Genomic DNA, 23,060 nt, shown 5'->3' with positions numbered 1-23,060 from the left:
GGGAAAAGAAAAAGATTCGGAGTAGGATATGATTTTCTAAGTTCACAGAGAGTCAAGCATGATTTTTCTATACCATAATATGAAAGCCAAAGTAATTTCATCTTTGCTTGTGGCACTTACTGCAAAAGCAGGTGATCTGCTGTGCTGCCATCCTGTGTCATGTTTGTCTGACCATCCAGGGATTTTCTTCTCTGGGAGCAGGATCATCCTTCCTCAGAGAACCGCATGGAATGAATCCAGAGCCACAAACCACATTTTCTAGACTGTGGGTATGTTGGGATATAAAAGGAAATTACAAAATTCAAAGGAAGCTAAAGAAAGTCCTCTGCAAGCTGTTCTCTTGGGATGTACAGTTCCTCTAAAGTATTTTTAGTAGCAGAAGGGTATTTAAGGACCTAGATTAATACCAGGATGTATTATGTATCAGCTAAGGCTTGGATAATTATTCATAGCTTTAACAGGTGGACATTTTTTTTTTTTTTTCTATTGTAGGGGGTGTCTTTGAATTTGTCATTTCCAAAACATTTAATCTGTAAATCAACTGACAGTTTCCAGTCAACATTTGCTGGATTCCTGATCATTAGGATATCTTTAAATTTGACTAGAAATTTGGAACTTTCCCCCAAAGGATATATCAACTGTTTGGGATTTGAATTAATTTTTAAGACTAAAATTTTTCTGCATTTTGTGTTTGCATTTTAAATTTTGTTTTTTCTTCAGAAAATTTTCTCCTTGGAAATACTCGTCCAGCTTGTGACTTGTGTTCCCCAAGTGCATTGGAGTTCTTGGTTTAACAGAAATTGGTTGTAAACTTGGAACTCTGAATGTCTCTGAAAACTCATCTGTGAGACATAAAAGTAACTTCTTGCAGTGTCTCTGCTTTCTCATTGTTACATGCTCGAGATCATGCACGTGATGCAAGTGTTAAAATAATTGTATGGTTTTCATAAAGAATGAAAAATGAGGCAAGAGAATACTTTAAAAAGCAGTGATTTAGGATCACTAAAGGGCAGCTACAGTTTCAAAGATGCCCCCACCCCTCCCAACAAAAACCAAAGCAGCCAAAAAAAAAAACCAATTAAACCCACCTGAAACAAAGGAGTTGTTGATCAAGTGTCACATCAAATCCCGTGACAGCATTCACAGAATTCACAGAGGAGAGCAGCACTGTGTTAAAGAGAGAGTGGGCAAAGCACTGATAATTGGATTGTTATGGAGACAGAGCTACCTAAATCACTCAGTTAATGTCATCTGAACAGATCATTCCCCCTAGGCGCTTACCTGGATCTCACCGCTTGAGTTGTTCAGTACTGAAATATCTTAAAAACTGAGATCTCAAACCCACTTAGGGGCTTTTGAAAATGTCACCCTTTTTTCTTTTGGAGAAATTAATTTTTTCCTAATTCCCAAGATATACAGGAGTCAAAAAAAAAAAAAAAAAAAAGAAGGGAAATAGGTAATTTAGTAGGAAGTCTGTTTTTATTTTACTACATATGGTTTAATTGAAGGATTGGTCATTCAAATGTACTTAGATCATAAACATGAGAATTAAGTGATTAAAGGATATTATGTCATTAAGAAAAACAGTCAGAAAAAAGAACTATAGGAAGGATAACAGAAGAGAGAGGGTGGGGAAGCTTAGGAAAAATCTTTTTATTACCAAAAACAGTCTTAGTTTTTAAATGTCATCAGTCTTGCTTTCTGTTTCTTGTCCGGTGATCCTTTCAATCCTTTCATGCATGGGTGGAGGTGGGTGGGGATGGGTGTGTTTGAATATTCAACAGGAACAGCTGCGGGATGACCCGGAGAGATGGCCCCATTAGCTGTACGTGCTCTTCCTTGCCTGAGCCTTGAGTCTTAACAATAAGCAGACAGAATTCCAGAGTTTTTCAGGACTTGTTTACACAAAGCCCTTCGCTGGAATCTAGCATTGTCTCTCTTTTCATATATAAAGCATACAGGGAAAAAAAAAAAAAAAAAAACATAGAAAAATAGATTTTCCAAGAATGTAAGACCCTGCATATTACAATAATTGAATTTTATCCTTTTGGGGCATTAAAACAAGACTCAAATAAAATCTTAAAGAGCCTTATGGAATATATTTTTTCCTCAAATTCATGTGCAACCCTGTTTTCCATATTTTGGAGACTTTTGTGTTTTCTTCAGCCAAATGACACATGGCAACCAAAGTTTCCTGTAGGTCCCTGTTAAATGGCAGCACTGGTTTCTAGAGGGGGTTCCTTTTCCTTCCCCTGTTTTTAGTGCCATGGGCTCAGACTGTCTCAGGGCTTGCACAGTGAGTACTGTGAGCTCAGTGCAGGCATCTGTGGGTGCTTTGCACACTGCCCTTGTGAGAGCTGCAAAGGATGCAGCCAGCATCTGCCCTATGGCCATGCTTATGGGGCTGTCCTTTATTTGAGTCACCTTGATTGTTGTTTCATCTGACAGCACTTTTCAATATATTCCTCCAGCCTTTGTGAAGATTCCATATCTGCATTTCTCTGAAAAAAATGTAAAGGTCTCCCTTCTATCTTCTCAAATTAAAAATGAATCACCAATGTGCCTCCTTTACCTTTTCTTCCAGGCATGCTACTTGAAGAGGCCAGAAAACTTGATTTATTTATTTTTCTCTTGGGTGACAGTTTAGACATGTCATCTGCTGCCCTTTTGAATGTGTTTCTGATTTCTTTCAGTGGCATGTGTGTGAGTGGTAGATTTTCTCCCCCAGTTGGTCATTCCCAAGTGTCAACCAGCTGCACTGCATCTCTCTGGCCATGAACTTGGAGACAGGCAGGTGTGGGCACTCTGCAGCAGAGGCTTCAGTCAATGCTGCTTCTGGAGGAACCCAGGAGTTCACTGGAAAAACTTGAATGAGAAGCAGTCCCTCCTCCTTGATTACACTAAGTTATTCCTGTTTCCTCTAGAAAGGTAGAAAACCAGAAAGTTGCTGCACCTAAGTTCAACATTCTGTGATATAGTTGAATTTCTGGGTTTTTTTTTTAAGCCCTTCCAAATATATTCTCTCTTTAATTTTATTGCAAGATTAAAAGCAAACCATAGACATTAACACAAATACAGTTCTTTAGGGATTTTATAATTATGTCCTATAAATTGTTTATAACTTAGTTATACACAAAAGTCAGGGGGAGATTTGCATTATTTTGCTTATTTAGAAATTTCTCTAGCTTTGGGCTGAAGGAAAGAAAATGACAAGGATATGAGTAACAGAAATTATCCTCAAAAGATCTGAACAGATTTGGGTAAATGGTAGCAGGGTAAGACAGCTTCATGAAGCACAGATGTGACAGGTAATTGGGAAATTCTTCAGGTACTAACAAAAAAAAAAAAAAACAGTAAATCTTCTGAAAATTATTATCAGCATTTAAATAATTTTCAGATGGCCACTTCAAAGCAGGTCCTTCACATTAAGCATATTGGATCTAAATGTACTTTCTTTCTTCCTTTTGCTGTATTAAATTTGCTCTGGACCCGAAGAAAGGGTTGATGTAGGACTTGTTAGTAAAATCAAGAGCTCTAGCATTTCCAAATGTCAGAGTTGTCCCCAAGTACACATAGTTGTCCTCCCATGTACTCATTTGTTCTTGTTTCTCTTTTCCAGGAGCTTGAGTTGCCAAAGGATTACCCTGCATAAAAATCTGTTTTTCTCTTTTGTTTGCAACTCTGTTGTAACAATAATTTCACTGACGGCCGTTGCCAACAACCAGGAATTAGTTGCAACTAACCCAGTAAGTGAAAGTCTGTTTGGCAGCCCTGTCTGTTTGTAGGTGCATGGCTGGAGTGCTGCAGCAGAGGTGGGAGTGCAGAGCTGATGAAATGCTGCGTGCAGCGAGGGCGCAGCGTTCCCGGCGCCGTGGCCGTGGGGCGCAGCAGATGTCTCGCAGTGCCTGGGACACTGCACTTTGCAGGCTGTGAAATAGGAAAAGTGAGACTGAGCTTACTGAATGCCTTTTCCCAGCTCCACAGGATGGCTTTTGCCCCAAAACAACTGCAGGAAAGCCTAATGTAGATGGTGTCAGGGAGGCTGACAGCTGAATTCACCAAGGAAGGGCAGGAAAAAAGGTTTTGCAAGGTGTTTTGGATCTGTCTTCTAGTTTAACTTGGCCATCTTCAGTTAAAACAACAATTTATTTTTGCAACTTAGTATTCTAAAGATGAAGTACATAAACAAATCCCTAGCTCTGGCTTTATTGTTTAGACATGGAAGATAAATCTTAATTCTGTGGAAGTTAGGGTAAAAACCCCAGAAGCTGAATCGAGTAAAAAGATAATTTCCTTTTCTCCTATAGAAGCAATCATCAATGTGCTGGAAAACATACCTGAGATAGCTGCTAATAATCATCATCAAGTGAGTCAGGTAGCAGACAATGGTAAAACAATATTGGGTTTTGTTTTAAGCCAAGTGGCAGAAATAGAACAATCAAAAAGGCAGTAATATTGGAAGGATGGAAAAAAAGGATTTAATGTGATCAAATCTGCAAGTTAGCTGTTGATCCTTGTTCACAACCCCAAGTTTTAGGTTTCCCAATAGATTATATTATAGCATTTGAACTGTAGAATATATTTTGAATTAAGCTAAATACAAATAAATGCCAGGCTCCTCCAGAACCTACTGCAAGCTCTTGGTCCCTATGTGCAGTTCTGAGTAGGTTAAAACTGGAAGTATTACAAGCATTTTAAAAACGTGAATTGTTCTCTGAGGTATTTATATGTTGTGATGGGGAAAACTGAGAGGGGATTACTCACATCAAAGTACATTTCCTGTGGGGTTACTATTAGATAATTTAAGGATTTGGAGTGGTTAAACGTGGCAAGGTTTGCAATAAGGCAAAATATCATAACAGCATTCTGTCACTCTGGAGGATCTCAGGGTCCTCGTGTTTGAATAATAGAAATCCAGACTCAGTTATGAATTTTATGTCACCATAAAGTAGGGGATTGTAATATCATGAAAATTCTATTTTACAAAGTAAATAAATATGTAATTTTAGTGGAAAACAGAATAACCATTAATTCGAGTGGTATTTTTTTCCACTTTGCAAATATAGCTCTGAGATTTCTGCAAATTAAAAATTTGTTATACTCTGCTTTTTTTTTTTTTTTTTTTTTTCCTGTAGGTTAGTTGCAAAGTGTCACAGTTCATCTACCTGTACCTGATGGGTTGCAACTACTTTTGGATGCTGTGTGAAGGCATTTACCTGCACACACTGATTGTGGTGGCTGTTTTTGCTGAGAAGCAGCACTTGATGTGGTATTACCTTCTTGGCTGGGGTATGTGATTTCACCTTGTGTATTTTCAGGTCAATGCAGCCTCTTCCTCCTTCAAACATCCATACCTTTGCCTCTCTGAGCTGTAGCTTTGGGTGGCCATGGCACACCCCAATTCTTTGTCTGCAGTGTTTGAACAAGCTTAGAAATATTAACGTAGGAAGTTGTGTGCACCTCTGCCGACAGAGAGATTATGCATTTCTGGAGTCAGGAAGTGATTCCTCCTTTGTATAGAGAAAATAGTCTCCTATTATAAAAAAGACCTTATGAAGTAATTATTCATTGTTCCTCACCTCAAAGATGTTTATTCAGGAATGAATGTTTGTTTTCAGAGAAGTCTCGCCTGTGCTGAGGGTGGAGGGTCAGAACTGAGTTAGAGATGGCCGAGGATTTATTTTTCCAGCACTTCCATTTGACCTGTATTGTTCACTAAGCAAACACAGAATAGCTGTAACCGAAGAGCTCAAGTAATATCGGTATCAAAAACAACAAGGCAAGCCTGCTCACTTCAGATAATGCACAAGGGCTTATTCACAAAGTGAGAGGGAAGGCTCTGGCAGCCTCCCTGCATTGGCACACTCATACCTGGGTCACTGTCCCACTGCAGGCTCAGCTGAGGCGTGGCTGGAAGGTCGCAGGTGCTCAGCAGCTCCTGAAGGTCAGGCACCACCAGAGTGTCAAGGGCCCCAGATGACTAATTTGCTTTTTCTTTTTAATTTTTTTCATTTGGCTTGATTTCCTGAGTCTGATTTCAAAGTTGTTTTCTAAATACAGCAAGATACTTTCTCCTCATACCAGTGAGAACATGCTCACACATGCAACCACCATTTTAATATTCCTTTCCTCATTGCTGTTACTGCAGATGGCAGCCTGAAAAGCATCTGTGTTAATGAAGATCACTTGTTACATTCTAAAAAGTGAAAAGTTGCTTTGCCTTTCCTGTGTGTTGCTGTGGACTTCTTGGCAAGTCAGTGGGGATAAGGTTTCACACAGCCCTCCGAAAGAAATCTAAGAAAATAAAGTTTAAATTGGTCCGTGTTAGTTTATTTTCTCTGCAGGTATATAGTTTGGGTGAGGTGGAAATACAGAAGATTCCTGCAAGATATGCAAGTTTGCTTAGTTATTAACCAGGTTTTACTAATGAAGAAAACACTGGCTTTTTTCTCCACAGGTTTTCCACTGATCCCTGCCTGCATACATGCTGTTGCAAGAAGCTTATATTATAATGACAAGTAAGGAGCTTCAGCTTGCTTTACAAAACTTTTATATTTTCTTTAAGGTAAAAAAAAAAATAACTGAAGCTAATAAATGCCTTTTTTTTTTCTTTTCCTGTTTGTTTTCTGTAGTTGTTGGATCAGCTCTGATACTCATCTGCTTTACATCATCCATGGCCCTATTTGTGCTGCTCTCTTGGTAAGCATTTTTCAAATAGTATTTTATTTTCTTGTTTTTTTTTTTTTTTTTTTTCTGGCTGCTCTTGATGAGCTTACAAAGGTAAGAGCCTTAAGCTAACATTTAGAGGTCACTGTCACTTGTGAGTCTGCTGCTTAACCCAGCAGGTGCCTCAGACACATAAGATGCAAGAAGTCTTGGCTTTGTTAAGGATCTGTGCCTCTGGTCCTTTGAGAAACTCAGGGTTTGCAATGTTGGCTATCATTCCACTTAAATCCTAGCAACAAGGAAGGACTAAACCTTACCTGGAGTACTGGAGGGGAATTGAAAATCCTTCCTTTAGCTGAGAATGCCTCTCATGCCCAGACTAATTGCCAGGTGGACCCTGCTGGAAGCCTCATTGTGTCACTGTGCTATGGCCAAGCAGCCACCAGACTGTCTGAGGTTCAGGGAGAGGGGGTTTGGATGCCAGGACTGACTGTGGGTGGGAATATGGGATGGAGAGAAATCACAGCAGGTGATTGTGAGAGAGCCAGTGCAAATGGTTCTGCCAGCACCTGTGATGAGTAACTGAGGACATTGCTGCATAAAAATCAATCTTGTATGTCAGTTGCATTATGACTGGATTTATCCTATGAAATTCAGGCAGTATATTGTTGCTAAATAGAAATAGGTGTGCACTTAAACAACTATCTACATAATGAACATAATTAGCATAGAGGCATTGCATATGTGATTAGCCCTGACTGTGTATGACAGTCATTTGTTTTATTGCAGCAGAAACCTCGAGCTGATCTGGCCAAACTGCTGGGTCTGTGGCTGCTGACTTTTCTCCCTGCTTTTCAGGTCACAAAAGGCAGTTGATTAGGAATAAAAACCTTTATGGAAATTCCTTCCTAACTTTATGGAAATAATTTCAGCTTCTGATCTACACTTTGCTCTTCTGTTAACTTGTTAATGAATACCTGTGGAGGGCATCCTGTGTGTAGAGAATTCTCTCAGAAGACCATTGTATAAATCCTGGAATTATTGTGACTCCCTTTTTCATTCACAGTGAAATTAAATAGTGAACATAAATTTTGAAGACTGTAATGATACCATGACACATCTGAGCCCCTCTGTGTGGGCAGCCAGAGCAATGCCCATGAAGTTATGGAGAGCTGTGACCCTTGGGGTGTGAATTATTGCTGGTAATCTCTTGTCCTGTCAGACAGGTCTGCTGTATCTGTTCATATGAGGATCTGCTGTGCTCTAATCTGTAAACTTCAACCTAGTTCTAAATCCTTTCAGTTTTAATTCTCTCTGCTTCACACAGATGAAACCCTGTTTTCACAGAAAAGTATAGGGATTTTTTTTTTTTGGTGGGTTGTTGCTTCCATTGTTCTGGTGTCTCCACAGATATGTCACTTAAGTAAAGCTCTTCCAAGCTGAATTATAATTTTTATTAGAATTTGCTTTAAATAGCAATGTAAAAATTTGTGTAAAAGCTATGAGACTGTACTATCTTCTATGAAATGACCTCATTTTAGGATGTAAGGTCATTTTTTATCCTTCTAAGCAGTGGCCTCCACAAAATCACACTGCAAGTGGCCAGACCTCCTGTGGGATTCAAATGCTCTGGATCCATCCCAAATGACAAAGTCTTGTTTCTATTCAAGGCCACATTGAGAATGTTCTTTGATTTTACTGGAGGCATAATAATCATCTCTGTGGGGTTGGTCTGGGCAGTCTTTGTCCATCCTCTCTGCAATTCACAACTTTGTTCACCTGATATTCCTATATTTTTCATGACCCAACTAAAAGTGTTTCTCTTGTATTTTTCTTGAGTCAGTACAATAAGTGACTTTATTTGAAAATCATGCAGCAATAACAGATTAAACTGTACATCATGCCTGTGATGTGAAAGTACTTTAAAGGAGTTACTTTCCTTTCTGGAAACAAACAAAAAAAAAAAGATACTTTTTTCAATTCAGAAAAGACAAGGCAGGGCTAAAGATATTAGATTAAATGCATGTGTTTGGGCTTTGTGAACAGAACCTTCATTTGCTTAAGCAGCTTGCTTGCCAGATACAATTTCCACACTTTACTAAGCATGACCTGCTTTAGTAGACATTTAAGCAACAACATTAAACTGCAAATTAGATAACGAGGGGGAAGACACTGTTTCTATTTGCAGGAACAGATCTCAAAGAACAGAACGTGAAGGGGACTGTCAAGTGGGTGCCAGGGAGAATTGGCAGAAACCAATGGGAATTTAACTCTTGTACACCACTGAAAATCCTACAATTACATAAAGTTAAAAACAACGCTGCTTTTATGGTCCCTGTTGTTACGTAACTGTGGTCAGCTCTTATGCCAAAGAAACAGGAGCAGACATAGGTTGCACTTTGATTGGAATTGTCTTCAACTGACCATTAAATTACAACTGTCTGCCTAAGCAATCACAATTAAAGAAACGGAGGGGGAATGAGACAGTAGAGGGTGATGTTAGTTTGCATGCTAGACAAATGTTGATCAAAATTGAGGGGGGAAGGGTAAAGGGATTGGTTTGCACTTCAGTGAAAGCAGTAGTGATTTCCATGTAGACTACAATGTGCCAGTGCTCCTGTGGTTTTTTTGGATGCTTCTGGATTATCTAACTATGCCAGTTTTTATATAAATATTGTCACAGGGATATTCCTCTCCCTGTAATAATGTTATGTATTGGTGTTGCAGTCTGACAGACCATTACAGATGCAAGTTCTGAGTGAAATGAAGGTGTGCTAGAAGAAGTTCAGTTGCTCCCCACTTTGTCTTTATGTCCTTGCGTTTAATGACTTTGAGCTGAACTCAGTGCCAGGAGTTTAGAAGTTGAATGCTCAGTAGTGTCCAAGGAGGCAAAGATATGGAGCTGAACAACTGCATTAAAAGCCAGGCAGTGGCTACCAACTCATATCTAAAAATGTCTGAGTGCCTCGAGTGACAATGGTCTGTTTATATCATCCTAAGGAAGAACTGAAACAGAATTTAAACCTAGAAGGAATACTATACTTACTTAGTGCAAACTCAGCATGGAGAAAAGTAGAAATATCAGGGACATGAGGAGAGTTTACTTCAAAAACTGCAGCCCCTGTTGACTTAGGAACTCAGCTTCAGTTCACTGCCTCTGTCAAGCCAGAACCTAAATGCTCCTGAGTTTCCAGTATAGGCACCAACGCTTTTTTTTTTGTCTAGGATTGCCTTCTCTGCCTTTGTTTCTGTTTTTGCTCAGTTGCCCTGTTGAGTTTTCAGGTCACTGTGGGGCTGTTGCTATTTCACTCTCTGTTCACTGTGCAGATAGCACAACAGAGCTCCTTTGGGCTTTTCCAAACCATCGCAGTCAATATGATGATAATGTGCATGCGAGGAGTTTCACTGCCCTACTTCTGTTTAAACGTAAAAATCTACTCAGCACCTTGCTTAAAACCAGGACCTGTTTTCATCACTTTAATTAAGAATTCATTTCATCCTGATCTCGCTCTTATTTTCTGACAGAAGAGATATTCTTCAAAAATTGGTGCTACATATTTGTACTGACACTCATCCTGTTCTACTCAGCTCTGCCCTCTGCTTTGCCTCCTCCAGCTTTCTGTTTGCCCTTTTTGCTATTTGCAAACTCTTTGCATGCTTAATTTTGTGCATTTTAGTTTTCGTGGGTGAAAAAAATAGAAAAACTCTATGCATATTGTAAAAGAACCAGCTCATTGGGTGCTGCTATTTATGCCTGGCTGCTGCAACTTTCATCTTCAATTAGCACTTAAGGACAGTTTTATAGGAATTGGCCATGCTACTAAAACATGAGAGGATAGAAAACTCAGTGTTTGAGACATGTTAATGTTGAACAAGTAGATTTGAGAAGGATTAAATTTAGAAATGGAGGAAGGACTTATTGTCTGCACAAACTATAGGAAGTTGGATAGGGATCGTGGGCTACATAAAATCTAAATAAATCCCCTGAGAAAGAATCAGAAGACCTTGGCTGTTTAAACAAACCTTAAAGGTAGCTGGAGGCTTCCAGGAGAACTTCATGCAGTAGTTTCCTATGTAAAACAGCTTCCTGTTAGCATGACTTAAATAGCATGTAAGTAGAATATAAATAACATCACATGTCTGTAAAGGGCCATGTTGCTGCAATAGCACACAGCTATTTATTCTGAAAGCCTGAACTGACAGAAGGAATTCTGCCAGGGCTGTGGAGACAGAATGACACCCATGGTCTGAAATGCTTCCCCTGCTTGCACCTGTGCTACAGCAAGACAGAGCCTCCTCCTAGACCAGGAATTCTGAGGTGTTTTAGAAGGGATTTGTCTGTCTGTCTGCCAGCTTCTTCCCCTACCCTCCTTCTGTCTCTGGTTGTTAGCTAGGGCAGACAATCCTCTGGAAGCAGAGACAGGAGCAGAGGCTGTGTCTGTCCCTTCCATGGCAGCTCCCCAGAGCACCTCTGTCCTGTCTCTGTGCCTGGGATAAGGGCATGGACTGGCTGAGCTCTCAGGGTCTCATCTGCCTGCAGCTTCCACCAGGGGCTGCACGGGACGTGAAGGTGGGGTGGGATCATCCCTAGGGCTGCTGTTGCTCTGGTTCTTCATCCCTGGGGGGGTGTGTGTGTGTGTCCATACACATACCTGTGTGAGTGTATCAGTTTTGTGCTTGCTCACAATGACAGTTTGGGATTTTTTCCTGGTCAAACTGAAGGAACAGAAATCGACCATTTCTAACCAATAAAAAGCCTTAGTAATTATGGAAATAAACAAGTTCAGTAGTGCAAGGGAATGACATGGAGCATCATCTCAGTGCTTGCCCCATTGGCAGCTCTGCTGAAAGAATACAAGATCCAACCACTGGCTAGTGTAAGAATGCCAAATCCACTGTTTGTCTAGAGGAATATACAGTTCCTTGTAGCAGCATTTTGCTGGGTTTTTTAAATTATTCTTATTTCATCTTCTCTATAAGTTTACCAAATTCATGTTTGAAAAATAAAAAGTAACTTTTTGAGGAACCGTATTTGAATACAAGGAGGGAAAAGCATCATCCTCTCTCTTGACCAACTTGAAAAGAATCAATCCTTCACCCATGCACTGTTTCTGGCAGCAGAGAGAAAGGTGTGTGGGTTGTTTACCACTGGCAGGTACTTTGCTTAGAGAGTTCAAGGAATGGTGTGGATACTGGAAGTTAGACCCACATCTCAGTTACTTAAAGGTGTTTTCAAAGATGTTTATCTGATATCTCTTGTGTAGATTACACAAGCAGTGTGAGTTTTTGTTGTCTGGTTTCCAGTCTCACAAATCAGCATGTGGAATTAATTTTTCAGACCTCCTTCTCAGTGTCCTTTCCTTTTCCGACAGGTGAACCTTTTCTTCCTGCTGAACATCGTTCGCGTTCTCATAACCAAGCTGAAAGACACCCACAAGGCTGAGTCCAACCTGTACATGAAAGCAGTGAGAGCCACCCTGATTCTTGTCCCTCTCCTTGGCATCGAGTTTGTGCTGTTCCCATGGCGACCCGAGGGCCAGATCGCCGAGGAGGTGTACGACTACGTGATGCACATCCTCATGCACTACCAGGTGGGGAGCAGCACACAGCCCTGACTCACCTGAGCTCAGAGCAGTTGACATGGCAATCAAATAAAAGAGAAATGGTCCTGTTATTGCAGTTTTTAAAGATCTTCATCCAGTAGGCTTTGATTTCTCAGTATGTTGGATTTTCATTTGCTTACCTTCCAATTATCAAAGGAAAGAAACATCGTGGCAGAAAGCTGGCCCCATAGTTTTAGTGATCTGTTTTTAGAAATAATTCATCGTGTTTAGATTTGTCCTGCATTCTCTGTGCTATCTATATCTGAATTTTATCAGAAACCTTTAATTATCTCACACCTGAAATAGCCTATATGCATATGAATTAAAGCAGAATCTTTGGTTTTATTTTACAGGGTCTGCTGGTGGCTACAATTTTCTGCTTCTTCAATGGTGAGGTAGAGTAACAACTTTAACTATATCTATAATAATTTTTCTTTTTTTTATATGTTTTTTATGTTTTTGTTTCAGCAATTAAGGAGGTGGTATTTTTTTCTTTTTTTTTAATTTTATGTCTAAATTTGTCTAAATTAAAAGAAGAAAACAAAGTATCAGGATGCCAAGAGCAGAGCTTGGAAAGGAGTATGCCATCATTCATGGCACCATTAAGTGTGTTAGGACTGATTCTTGGGTGCTGAGCTATACACGTTTGTCTTGATTAAGAAATTGAAGAGAGTTGTCACTTTGCTATAAAGTCTAGATAAATATCATCACACTGAAAAGCAATTCAACATCCAGAAGGTTTATTTGTCTGTGTTGGAAGCTGTACAGGATGTTATCCTGGAGACTCACTGCTTGATCCTTCTGTAGCAGGAACAGGACCACACTGCACACACATTGCTGGGCTGGGGTATGGCTGGAATTAGATGGTCACTATGAGTCCGGGATTGTTTTATGAGGCTCTCTGAGAAAATTTTAGGCTGAGATTTGGAAAAGTGTTTTTTAGCAGAAGCGAAAAGAACCATTCCAACAGTCAGACCTTAACAGCTTGGTGCGCTTGGGGCAGGAATTTGTGTGGGTCACAAGTGCATGTTTAAGGTACCACGATCAGCCAGTTCCAAGGACAAGACCTTATTCTGACATGAGAGGATTGTACCAGGTTTCAGTAATAGATAGTATTGATCCTGTTGAAGCTAACAAGCTTCGCTGTTATCTTGGCTAGGTCAAGATCCCTGGAGTGCACAGGATGACTTTCAGAGTGCACATTCTACTTTCATGTAGAAACTCTTGCCTCAGGCTGTAGCGAGTACACTTCCAGAGGCTTAGTGCCAGAGATCAGAGTAGTAGGAAGGCAAAAAAAATATGTCTAAAATGGTTAATGTTCCTCTTGCTTGCAAAAAAACCCCAGCAACCCCAAAACAAATGAACAAAACTACCCCCACCAAAAAACTAACTGGTAATTTGCCAACATTTTTGGCAGAGGAACAAATAAAATGCTATACTTATTCCTACACATCTGTTTGCTCATTTGTTCTCCATTTAGTGTGGTTACAGTTTAGGCTGTAAGCAGAAATTTGGGAGTAACCAGATGTTTTCCTAAGAGTGAACCCTTAGGGTTTTTTATTAGATGTTCTAAAATTGTGCCAGTGTGTTTCTATAGTGTTACTGGGCAGTAATTTTTACTCAAAGGTAAATATTTCACTAATGCTAGAATTCATTAGTGTAAATTGCCCTTCCTTCTCTTCCCAAGTCCAAAGCTGACAGAATTGCAATGAAACTACCATGGGCTTTGAAAGTTTATTTCTGTGTCTTGTTGTGTGTCCCCCCACCCAAATGTCTCAGTTCTACTGGTGTTTTGCCAGGGAGCCAGAAAAGATGAAGATAGGCTTTCTCTGGGTTCAGTGGGTCTGGGGCAGGGGCCTTGATCTGATTTTGCCATAGGGTAGATGCAGGTTCAAGTCCCTGCTCATACATGTAGTTCAAAGCATGAAGATCATTAAGTGCTCTGGATTGGATCTGATCACTTGCCCTCACTCTGCATTGACATTTCACACATTCTTTCCCTTCTACAGTGCAGAAAGCTCAGGATGCCTTTACAATGCCATAGTATAGTTCAGAATGCCTTCTAAAAACAGGTATTATGAAAAAATCAGTTTGTTCTGCTCCAGTGGAAAATTAAGGAGGAGGGGTGGAAAACCTGAAAATTTCTGCAGTTTTTATGAAACAATATTGTCCACTGCTCAGTTCTGTCTTCATCCTTGTGCCTCTTCCAAGGCTGCTTTTAATTTTAAATTATGATTGATTTTGAAATCTATTCCTGTATATGTTAATATTTCATTGTTACAAATTCGTATTTTTTAACATATCCTTTTCTGCTGTGTAAGAAAAACCAAACCTGAGTCATCCCCTAAATTCACCATGGGCTCATCAGTGGTAAAAGATGAGCTCTTCCAACTCATACAAATCCTAATAAGTGAATCACTGCTTGAATATCTACTGGCAGAATAATATTTAAAGGAGAATGTAGGTATTTTAACATTTATTAATTTAGGAGTTCAACTTTTAGACCACAGACCTTGACTTAGTTAAAGATACATGTCTGTATTTGCTCTCTAGAGAGTGGAAATTTATCCTTTTTAGACCACTTTTGTGTTCAGTGTTTCAGTGACCACTATACTTTTTTCAAAATGATTTTCAGTACACCTTGCTCAAGAAAGGACTTAGTGCTTTATAAACAACTGTATCAGTAAGGAAATGCAAGGGGAGAATGTAGGTAGGGAAAAATGTCAGCACAGAAAAAATGTCTTTCATTTTTCTCCTAAAAGGTTCTGGCCCCAGCAAGTGGGGCTGCAGGCCAGGGGTATTAGCAATTAAAAAATGCTAAAAGCACTAATTTCTTTCCAAGTCTTAGCCTTTTACTGTACATTTTAGTGTGTTCTGCACCAAATATCAGGAGCCTAATCCTGTTTGAGCAAAATACTTCTGGCCAAAAAGTGAACAAAAGTGATCTGCTAGGATAGAACTTCAGTGAAGATGAATTAAGAAATGTAAGAAAAATAGCTGGTATGTGCTGCTGACTGTAGCCAAGGAACATCTCCAGTTTGCTGAGCAGAGCAGCCAGGGATGGCCTGTCAAATCCAGTTCTTACAGGCACTGCAGCTGCTGGTCACAAAGCTCCTCCAGACAGGGCGGATGTGCAAGCCCTTCAGCTTGGATGCTCTGTGCCAGGGCTTCCCCAAGGACACTCACAGTCTGCTCTTACTCTGGGCCAGCAGCCCACAGAGTAAGATGCTCTCAACACATCAGGTTTGCCAGCTTCAGATGGGCTAGCGTGGCTTTTGGGGTCATACAGGCTGTGGTCAGAGGAGAAGCTTGTCCCAGATCTCTGATAAATCAGTAGGAAGATTCCTGTTGAAATTTTAATAGTAGGTGTTATAATGACCTACATGATCTGTGTAAGCCTTGTGGGGTTTCTTTGCTTTTTTTCCTTCATTTCACTGCTCCTCAGAAATGTTGCCATGAAGATCATAGTCTCAGGTTTGCAAGGTTATACAATCTGTTGTATAATAGTTGAGATGGATGAGGCTGTGTTGTGGTTTGGTTGTTTTTTTTTTTTTTTTTTGTTTGTTTTTTTCCTCCTGGTTGGCTACTGAGCTGTTTAATTTGTCTAATATCCAACATCAAGCTACCAGTGTTATAGGGCTGACTGGAAGGAGTCCTTCCTGCAAACTCATCAAATCCAGCCATTATTAAGTTACAAGGTGAGAAATAATGATTTTTTTCCAGCTGGAATCAGTATCTCTGTTAATGACTGAGAAACACAATTATATTATTACAATATTTTTCATTCAATGCTTTCTTTAACATCCTTTCTTGTAACAAAGTTACAAAGTTCTACCCCTCCTGAGCTGAATTTACAGCTCCATGCCACTGTTCAAAGTGAGAGGAGAAGGCAGTAAAAGTTCTGTTCTCACTTTGTGGGCAGACACACGTATTGTTAAACAGAGTGTAATTGAATTTTCCCATCTTTTTCTATAAATGATTGGAAGGTTAGAGAAGAGTGAAAGACACTCACAATAGATGAAAGGATGTAAGACCCTACAAGAACAGACACACAGCAGGGCAGGGGTGCAGTCCTGATTCAGCAGTAATCGAGAGGCTTTGGGAAGAATGCCAGGAATACGTGGCTCAGTTAGAAATGCATGGAGAGAGCGTGATGGGCACTGGGGCAGGCAGAGAGGAAATGCTCTTTGCCCGTACAGGAAACCCTTTTTATAGCTCTCTGTCCTGGCATGGAGCAGCTGGACTGCTTTTCCCTGGCAGTAGCCCCAAGACACTTGTCTTGCAGGGATGCTGGTGACTCTCAGGAGCCATGGAATCCTTTAGGATCAGTTAACAAATGTTATTAACAAGCAAAAATAAGAAGAATAATTGTTACTGAAGGAATCAGGAGAAGTGTGGGAGGGGAGTGGAGTGTGTAATTTGGCAAGCCTAGTTAATCTCCCAGCTCTGCCAAGAGACTTCTTTGACCTTGTTAAGCCATTTAGTTCCAGTTGCTGGCATTTTCCCCACCTCCAGCCTGTCTTGTCTAAAGTGAAAATTGCTCAATGTGTAATTTTTTGCATGTGTGTCTATGTTCAAACTCTGAGCTTACTGAAGTAACTGACTGTGAAAGGAGAACAAATAGCACATAGCTTAGTGATGAACACAGATTGATTGATTCCAAACTAAATTCCAAGCTTCCCTCTTGGAAAAGCTGGAATTTTGAATATGGTCCTTGTCTTGGCTTTATGATAGATTACTGGAGGTGGAATCAAATTGTGCAGAGACTTAAAGTTCTGTATTGGCTCTATTCTAAGGTTCTATGCAATGCATATAATAATTAATCAAAAACTTCCCATGTTGAAACAAGAACTCAGCCTTTAGACTCTGAGGAAATACAGAATTTTTATATGAAAAGCAATAAGATCTGAAACTCAAAATTATTAAGATAATTGATTTCTCAGTGCTTGAAGATTTGTGTTTAGATGTTTAGAGTGGATTAGAAAGTTTTTGTGAACAGTAAGAGAACACTTCCTTTGCCCTAAAATGCTATTTTGTTATGTTAATTGGTTGATACCTTTTTCCTTACTGTCTAACATTTCCTTGTAAAGGATTTGAGAAATATGAAGTTCTCCTTTAAGCAGAGATTTCTGATACTAGACTGCAGGAAGCCTAAAAGCTACATCCCTTTTCTTGCATTTATTTTTATTTTTCATTATTAAAGCCAGAGTAAAATTAGATAAAAGGAGCCATTGTGTGAGGGAAATGGAAAGCAAACATAAACCCAGAAGACATATGGAAAATCCTAAAAATATTTACCCATAATATAAACAATTAACTGGGGCAGTCCCTGTTCACTGGTTAGCAGTTAGGACTGCTTTCTGTACAAAGTTTGGCTGAAAAGGAAATTAAATATTCACGACCTGTAGGCAGTTTTTTTAACATAGAAAAATGTCTGAAAAAGCAACAACAGGAGCTATTACCATTGTTAGCATTCCCCCCTTGGCATGTGCCCTGAAAGACTAATTCTGTGTGAATTTCATGAATGTGACACTTCCTCGCTCCACTCTGCACAGGTGTTTAACCATATTGGAGGGGAGGAAGGCCATGACAAACATCACATCCTTTCAGTGGAGACATGTAAACCAATGTTCAGCTATTTTATCAGCTTTATTTTTAACTCTGGTAGAAATGAGTTCGGGAATTTGTCCTTCTAGTCATTTGCTTAAGGTATGGCCAGAAATTGGGAAAGACTGACTTGTGCCAAAAGCATAGCAAATATAAATTATGGTTTGCTGAGAGTAAATGGATTTACAGCTGTTGAGGATGTGGCCTTTTGAAAATAAGGACGAACAGAAATTACCTTTTCCACCTCTGTTTCTGGTCTGTCCTGCACTGGACTGCAGTTCACAGGGGAGGAAGCAGAAAATTGTGTGGCTGCTGTTCCTCCTGTAACCTGTGCTTTTTCTGAGCAGCTAGTGCACTACAATTGTAAAATGCCATTACTTCACACGACATTTGCTGAAAAATAATGCTTACCTAAGCGGTGAATAATTCAAGTGCTAAATGGCAGGTAGGTGGGTATCCTTGTCCAGGATTTCTGAGCTTACTGGCCCATTTGCCGAGACAAAGAGCGAAGAGACAAACAACAACGAACGGAGGCCTTGAGCTGAGGTTGACGTGCACTTTGCTTTGTCTGGGGGCACAGGTGCAGGCTGTCCTGAGGAGGCACTGGAACCAGTACAAGATCCAGTTTGAGCACAGCTTCAGCCACTCGGACGCCATGCGCACGGCCTCCTACACCGTGTCCACCATCAGCGACGTGCAGGGCTACGGCTACGGCCACGACTGCGCCGGCGAGCACCTCAACGGCAAGGGCTACCACGACATGGACAGCGTGGCACTCAAGACTGAGAAACTCTATGGCTGAGGGGCTGCCCCCTGCCCCGTGCCAATCCACGGCTGATTCAGTGACTTCATGGCCAGAAGATCTTGCCTACCTTGGGAAATGTTATTCTCCTGGATGATGCAAACTAAACCAAGGTGTTTCTCGTGCGTGTGTGTGCGTGTGTAAACACACATGCATGTAGTCGTGTGTTTGTGTATCTATACAGTATGGACATCTGTACATATATATCTATATATGTATGTGCATTTATATAAGGATACAAACTTTGCCTCTTCAGTTTCTACTGTGTAGACAAAGTTGGCAAATTTTTGTACAAAGGGAATCAATGAAGGATTTCTTATTTTCTTGGAAGTTTGTATAAGACTGTGCTGTGTTGAAGCCACTTCATTTGCCTATAGAATCTTAGAGTGTAAATACCATACACTGTTGTCTTAATTCAACTTAAAATAGAACAAAGCAAAATGGTTTAAATAGGTGCAATAACCAGAAGTTTTCCAGGTCCTTTTTTTGGTCCAGCATTCATTTGGCTGTCAAAAAAGCCTGACAGGTAGGCTGAAGTAACAGATTCAAAGATAGATACTGCTCTTTTGGTTAAAGAGATTGATGTTTTGCTTTGGTTTGGCCAGTTTGTTTTCTTCCCACTGTTTTACACCAAGCACAGACACCACTTCCAGTGTGAGCCTTCATGTACTTCTGTACTGCAGTGTACTATCTTGCACCAAGATTTGAGCAGTTCTATTGAAGCTATTTCAGGATATTCAGCAGTGTCTCCTTCTCCTGAATTGTATGGAAGTTTTCTTCTGGATTTAACAAACACAAGACTGATGAGGCCTCATTTCCAGAGAGCAAAGGAGTCACCTGGGTCACTGTAAGTCCTTCCAGACGCTCTAGTAACTGCAACTGGTGGAAGTTCACTGTGTGCTGAAGGAATTCACTCACCTGGAGAAGATCATGTATTTATTCATGGTAGCATCGTTCTGATTTTACTTTTATGTATTTCCCTGGCCATACTCTTGATAACTTATTCCTTCATTCTTGGGGCAAAGTTTTGTGGCTGTTTTTGTTGTCTGATGTAAGCATGCAAGACTGAACACAGTGCACATGATATACTACCTTTAAAGCCAGTATATGAGACTCAGACCAATCAAGCAAACTAATATTAGTAATTCTCATTATTTGGAAAATCCAGTATAAGTTTTGTATTATAAAGTTTCAAAACTTTATGGATTGCAAATTTCAATATTATTTTGGATTGGTTGATTCTGAATCTCTGTCTCAGTTAATTAGCTAAGAACAGTACTTTATATGTTGTTCCTTTGGTTCTGCTGGTGCATAAAGGTCTCACTGAAAACTAGGAGGTTGTCAGGAAGGTCTTGAGAAAATGTCTTTACAGAAATTTGTATTTTTCTTAAATCTTTACGCTTTAAAGAAACAGTAGTTTTCTTAAGTGAAAAGACAAAAATGCTCAAGAATGAGGGCATGAAACAAGGTGAGTTCACTGAAAATTAAAAATGTAAGAAAAAATTGTATACATTTCGTTTGCAGATAAGTCTACTTGAAATAGGAAAAAACCAAAATTAGGCAGAACAAGAAGTAGATGCTGGAACTGTGACAGACTGCTTTGCTAATGAACATATTACTGATGCATGTAGTCCAGTCAAAAAATTGGAAGACAGTTCTTTCTGAGACCAGTTTGAAATAATTTTGCTTAGAAAATTGTTGTATACAAGCCACCTTGACTTTGACATTTAAACATTTTTGTCAGTCGCTTTTCTCTACGCTTCAGTAGTGTTTATTACTTTGTGACTTCATAAGGTGTTTCATACTTTGTACTTAAAAAGAAAACATTGGGAGGATGTAGCAAGGTCCTGCCACTTGCACCTTTATTTAGTGTTACTTTACAGCTCTCATGTCTGGAGAGTGAACATAGGAAGTGCTTTATTAATGATACAGTTTCACAATAGAGAATCTCAGCTAGGATGCACAATGAAGATTTCTCCTCTTCTGCAGGGCTGTCTGGTCAGCTGATGGGGATGATTTGAAGAATCAGTTGGATTGTGTAGAGTAGTGTGAGATCTGGCAATAAGATGTTACAGTCTCTTAAATTTTAAGAGTGACAGTAACAATGTCTGCTACAACATGACTAGAGGTTATTTACAACTCTGCTGGCTGATCTTTGTAGTGTTACTTAACATTTGTGCAATGTTCTGAAGATATCAGTGGTGCAGAAAATCCCTGCTCCAGTGTAGCAGCTTTATATTTGTGGGACCAGATCATCAGCTGGTATAAATCTGTCTTGAGTTCCCTTTGCACAATCTGCAGGTACCACTGAGACTCAAAGCCCAGACAGGTGTCTGTCCATTTAAGTGTGCTGTAAACCATTTATGGCATATTATTAGAGAATTATTTCATGGTACCTGGTGGATTGTTGTTGTAATTAACACATAGATGTTGGTTTAGAGTGTGATACAGTATTAGACTTTAATTAAGCTTCATTCTCAGAGAGGCAGTTCAAATTTAACAGGCTACAGGTTTTGTCATTTAATATATATTTCTATTAGAGAAACATGTAATTGTAACTTAGGAGGGAAAATTGTTTTTATACAGAAATTACCCTACTTCTAGGTGGACAATCACAGCTTCCTTCTAGGCACACACCTGCCCATCTTCACTTTGGAAAAGAAACACAGCCAGCTGGACGTGCAAGAAAATATTTCTGGCTGTGAAGGGTCACATGTATAGCAGAGCTATATTTCCCTTCTCCTGCTGAGGTTAGATAATCTGCTTTCTAATTTGCATTGGAAAATACCAATTCCTTATTTTGTCTTCCTACCTCACCTTTTTTCAGTTTCTACATAGCTAAGAGTCTGCTTCTTAAAATGTTTTTCGGTCACCGTAAGTTAAAATCAATTTCTTATGCTGATTTCTCATGGCTTTCTTCTACTTTACAGATTGTTGTAGTCCATAGCTGTATTCTCTGGGATGGAAGTAAACTCTCTTTTGGTGGGGCTGCGAGATTCCTTTGAACATGCAGATTATTATTTGTTTATTACCTGTTATTATTTGCTGTTTCCTTTTTTTTATTATTATGTAGTGAGGATTTATTGTATCAATCTACAGAGGCTACAGCAATAGTTGTATTTGTTATCTGTAACACCAGCATGTTATGATTCAATGAGAGAAAATATCTGTTTTTAATGCTACTGTCTTCAATTAATAAATGGCTGCATTGCAGGGTCCCTCAGTTGGTTGTTTCATGTTGGCATTTTTGTTATTCAGTTTTTCATGGTGGTGATCTACAAGAGTATTTGGCTGTAGAAATGCTGCAACACTTATTCCTTTTGATGTCAAGAAACATTTGGGCTGGCAACCAGGCAACATTCATTTATTGTACTATGTAAATAAGATTAATAGAAGTTATGGCATTGTATTTATTGCTTACACTAAGAAGAAAATGGAAAAAATGTGAAGCTATTTTTTTGGTCGTTTGGTTTTCACCTTGTTCATATGAATCATGCATTTTAATTGCCGAGAAAAGTATTGTTTCTGATCAATAAAATATTACTCCATTTATTCATCTCTCTTGTGCTGTAATGTAACAAAGCTGATCTAAATTGGCTTTCACAGATGTCTTAACTCTGTGATAGTTAAATATTAACCCAGGGAGAAAGTAATTACATAGAGTTACTAACAATTATTCTGGTTTTAAGTGTTTTTCAATACTTGTATTTAATACTAGAGTGCTGAATTTCTGGAGGAAGTTTGTACAGATAATATGAGATGACTGGACATAAAATTATTTACCTGAAAGTTTGGTATTCCTACTTCTTGTCTTCTGAATCCACCTTTTAATAAAAAGTTAATATTTACTTACATTAAGCCAAAATGTCTGTTTCATCAGGAACTAACAGCAGAGTTAGTTAGTTCTAAAGAGACTAAATTGAGTGTATCCATCTTCTTCATCCCATCAGTGGAGGTGGATAAGCATACCTGAGGTCAAGTAAAACCCCAACAAATATTTAACCCCCCCCCCAGGGGCTCTTAAATACTCGGTGTTAATACTACAGTCTGCCTGTTAACCCGTAGTTAAAGTGTGCTAATAGCCATCCAAAAAATGCACAATCTCCTGCCTCTCTTCATGGCTTCTAAGCAGCAGCTTGTAATTGCAGGTAGGTTTTTTGCTCTTCAGTTCCTAGGACCAAATGTCAGGCAGTAGAAATTGTAACAGACTCTAAGTTGTGTCTGTTCCTTCAGTTCTCTTCCCATACTCCCACTTACTGATTCTCTGTATGTACAGAGTTTAAACTGGTCCATTTAACAATTACTCTATACTGTTATGCAAGTAACTGTAGAGAAGAAATAAATCAAATCCCCCAAATCCAAAAGCTGCTCCTTAAAACATT

The 23,060-nt window shown here is 39.4% G+C and overlaps 1 protein-coding gene across 4 annotated transcripts in view; it reads left to right on the top strand.

Moving 5' to 3' along the window:
- The window catches only part of CALCRL (calcitonin receptor like receptor), a 63,031-nt gene extending 40,501 nt beyond the window's left edge, over window positions 1–22,530 (top strand). For 3 of the 4 annotated variants that reach the window (XM_053981848.1, XM_053981847.1, XM_053981851.1), the window contains 7 exons: window positions 3,620–3,746; window positions 5,136–5,289; window positions 6,458–6,518; window positions 6,633–6,699; window positions 12,039–12,257; window positions 12,623–12,664; window positions 18,457–22,530. In XM_053981848.1, coding sequence (XP_053837823.1) covers window positions 3,620–3,746; window positions 5,136–5,289; window positions 6,458–6,518; window positions 6,633–6,699; window positions 12,039–12,257; window positions 12,623–12,664; window positions 18,457–18,678 — 892 coding nt within the window. In that variant the 3' untranslated portion in view covers window positions 18,679–22,530. Of the gene's footprint in view, window positions 1–3,619; window positions 3,747–5,135; window positions 5,290–6,457; window positions 6,519–6,632; window positions 6,700–12,038; window positions 12,258–12,622; window positions 12,665–15,891; window positions 15,951–18,456 lie in introns of those variants that run through there. The other variant, XM_053981849.1, reaches the window with a different exon arrangement.
- The last annotated feature ends 530 nt before the right edge of the window (window positions 22,531–23,060 follow it).

The sequence above is a fragment of the Vidua macroura genome, chromosome 7, assembly GCF_024509145.1.
Source record: "Vidua macroura isolate BioBank_ID:100142 chromosome 7, ASM2450914v1, whole genome shotgun sequence".
In the NCBI taxonomy this organism is placed as follows: domain Eukaryota; kingdom Metazoa; phylum Chordata; class Aves; order Passeriformes; family Viduidae; genus Vidua; species Vidua macroura.
The sequence above is the reverse complement of the archived record's forward strand: the minus strand, read 5'-3'. Positions and strand labels throughout refer to the sequence as shown.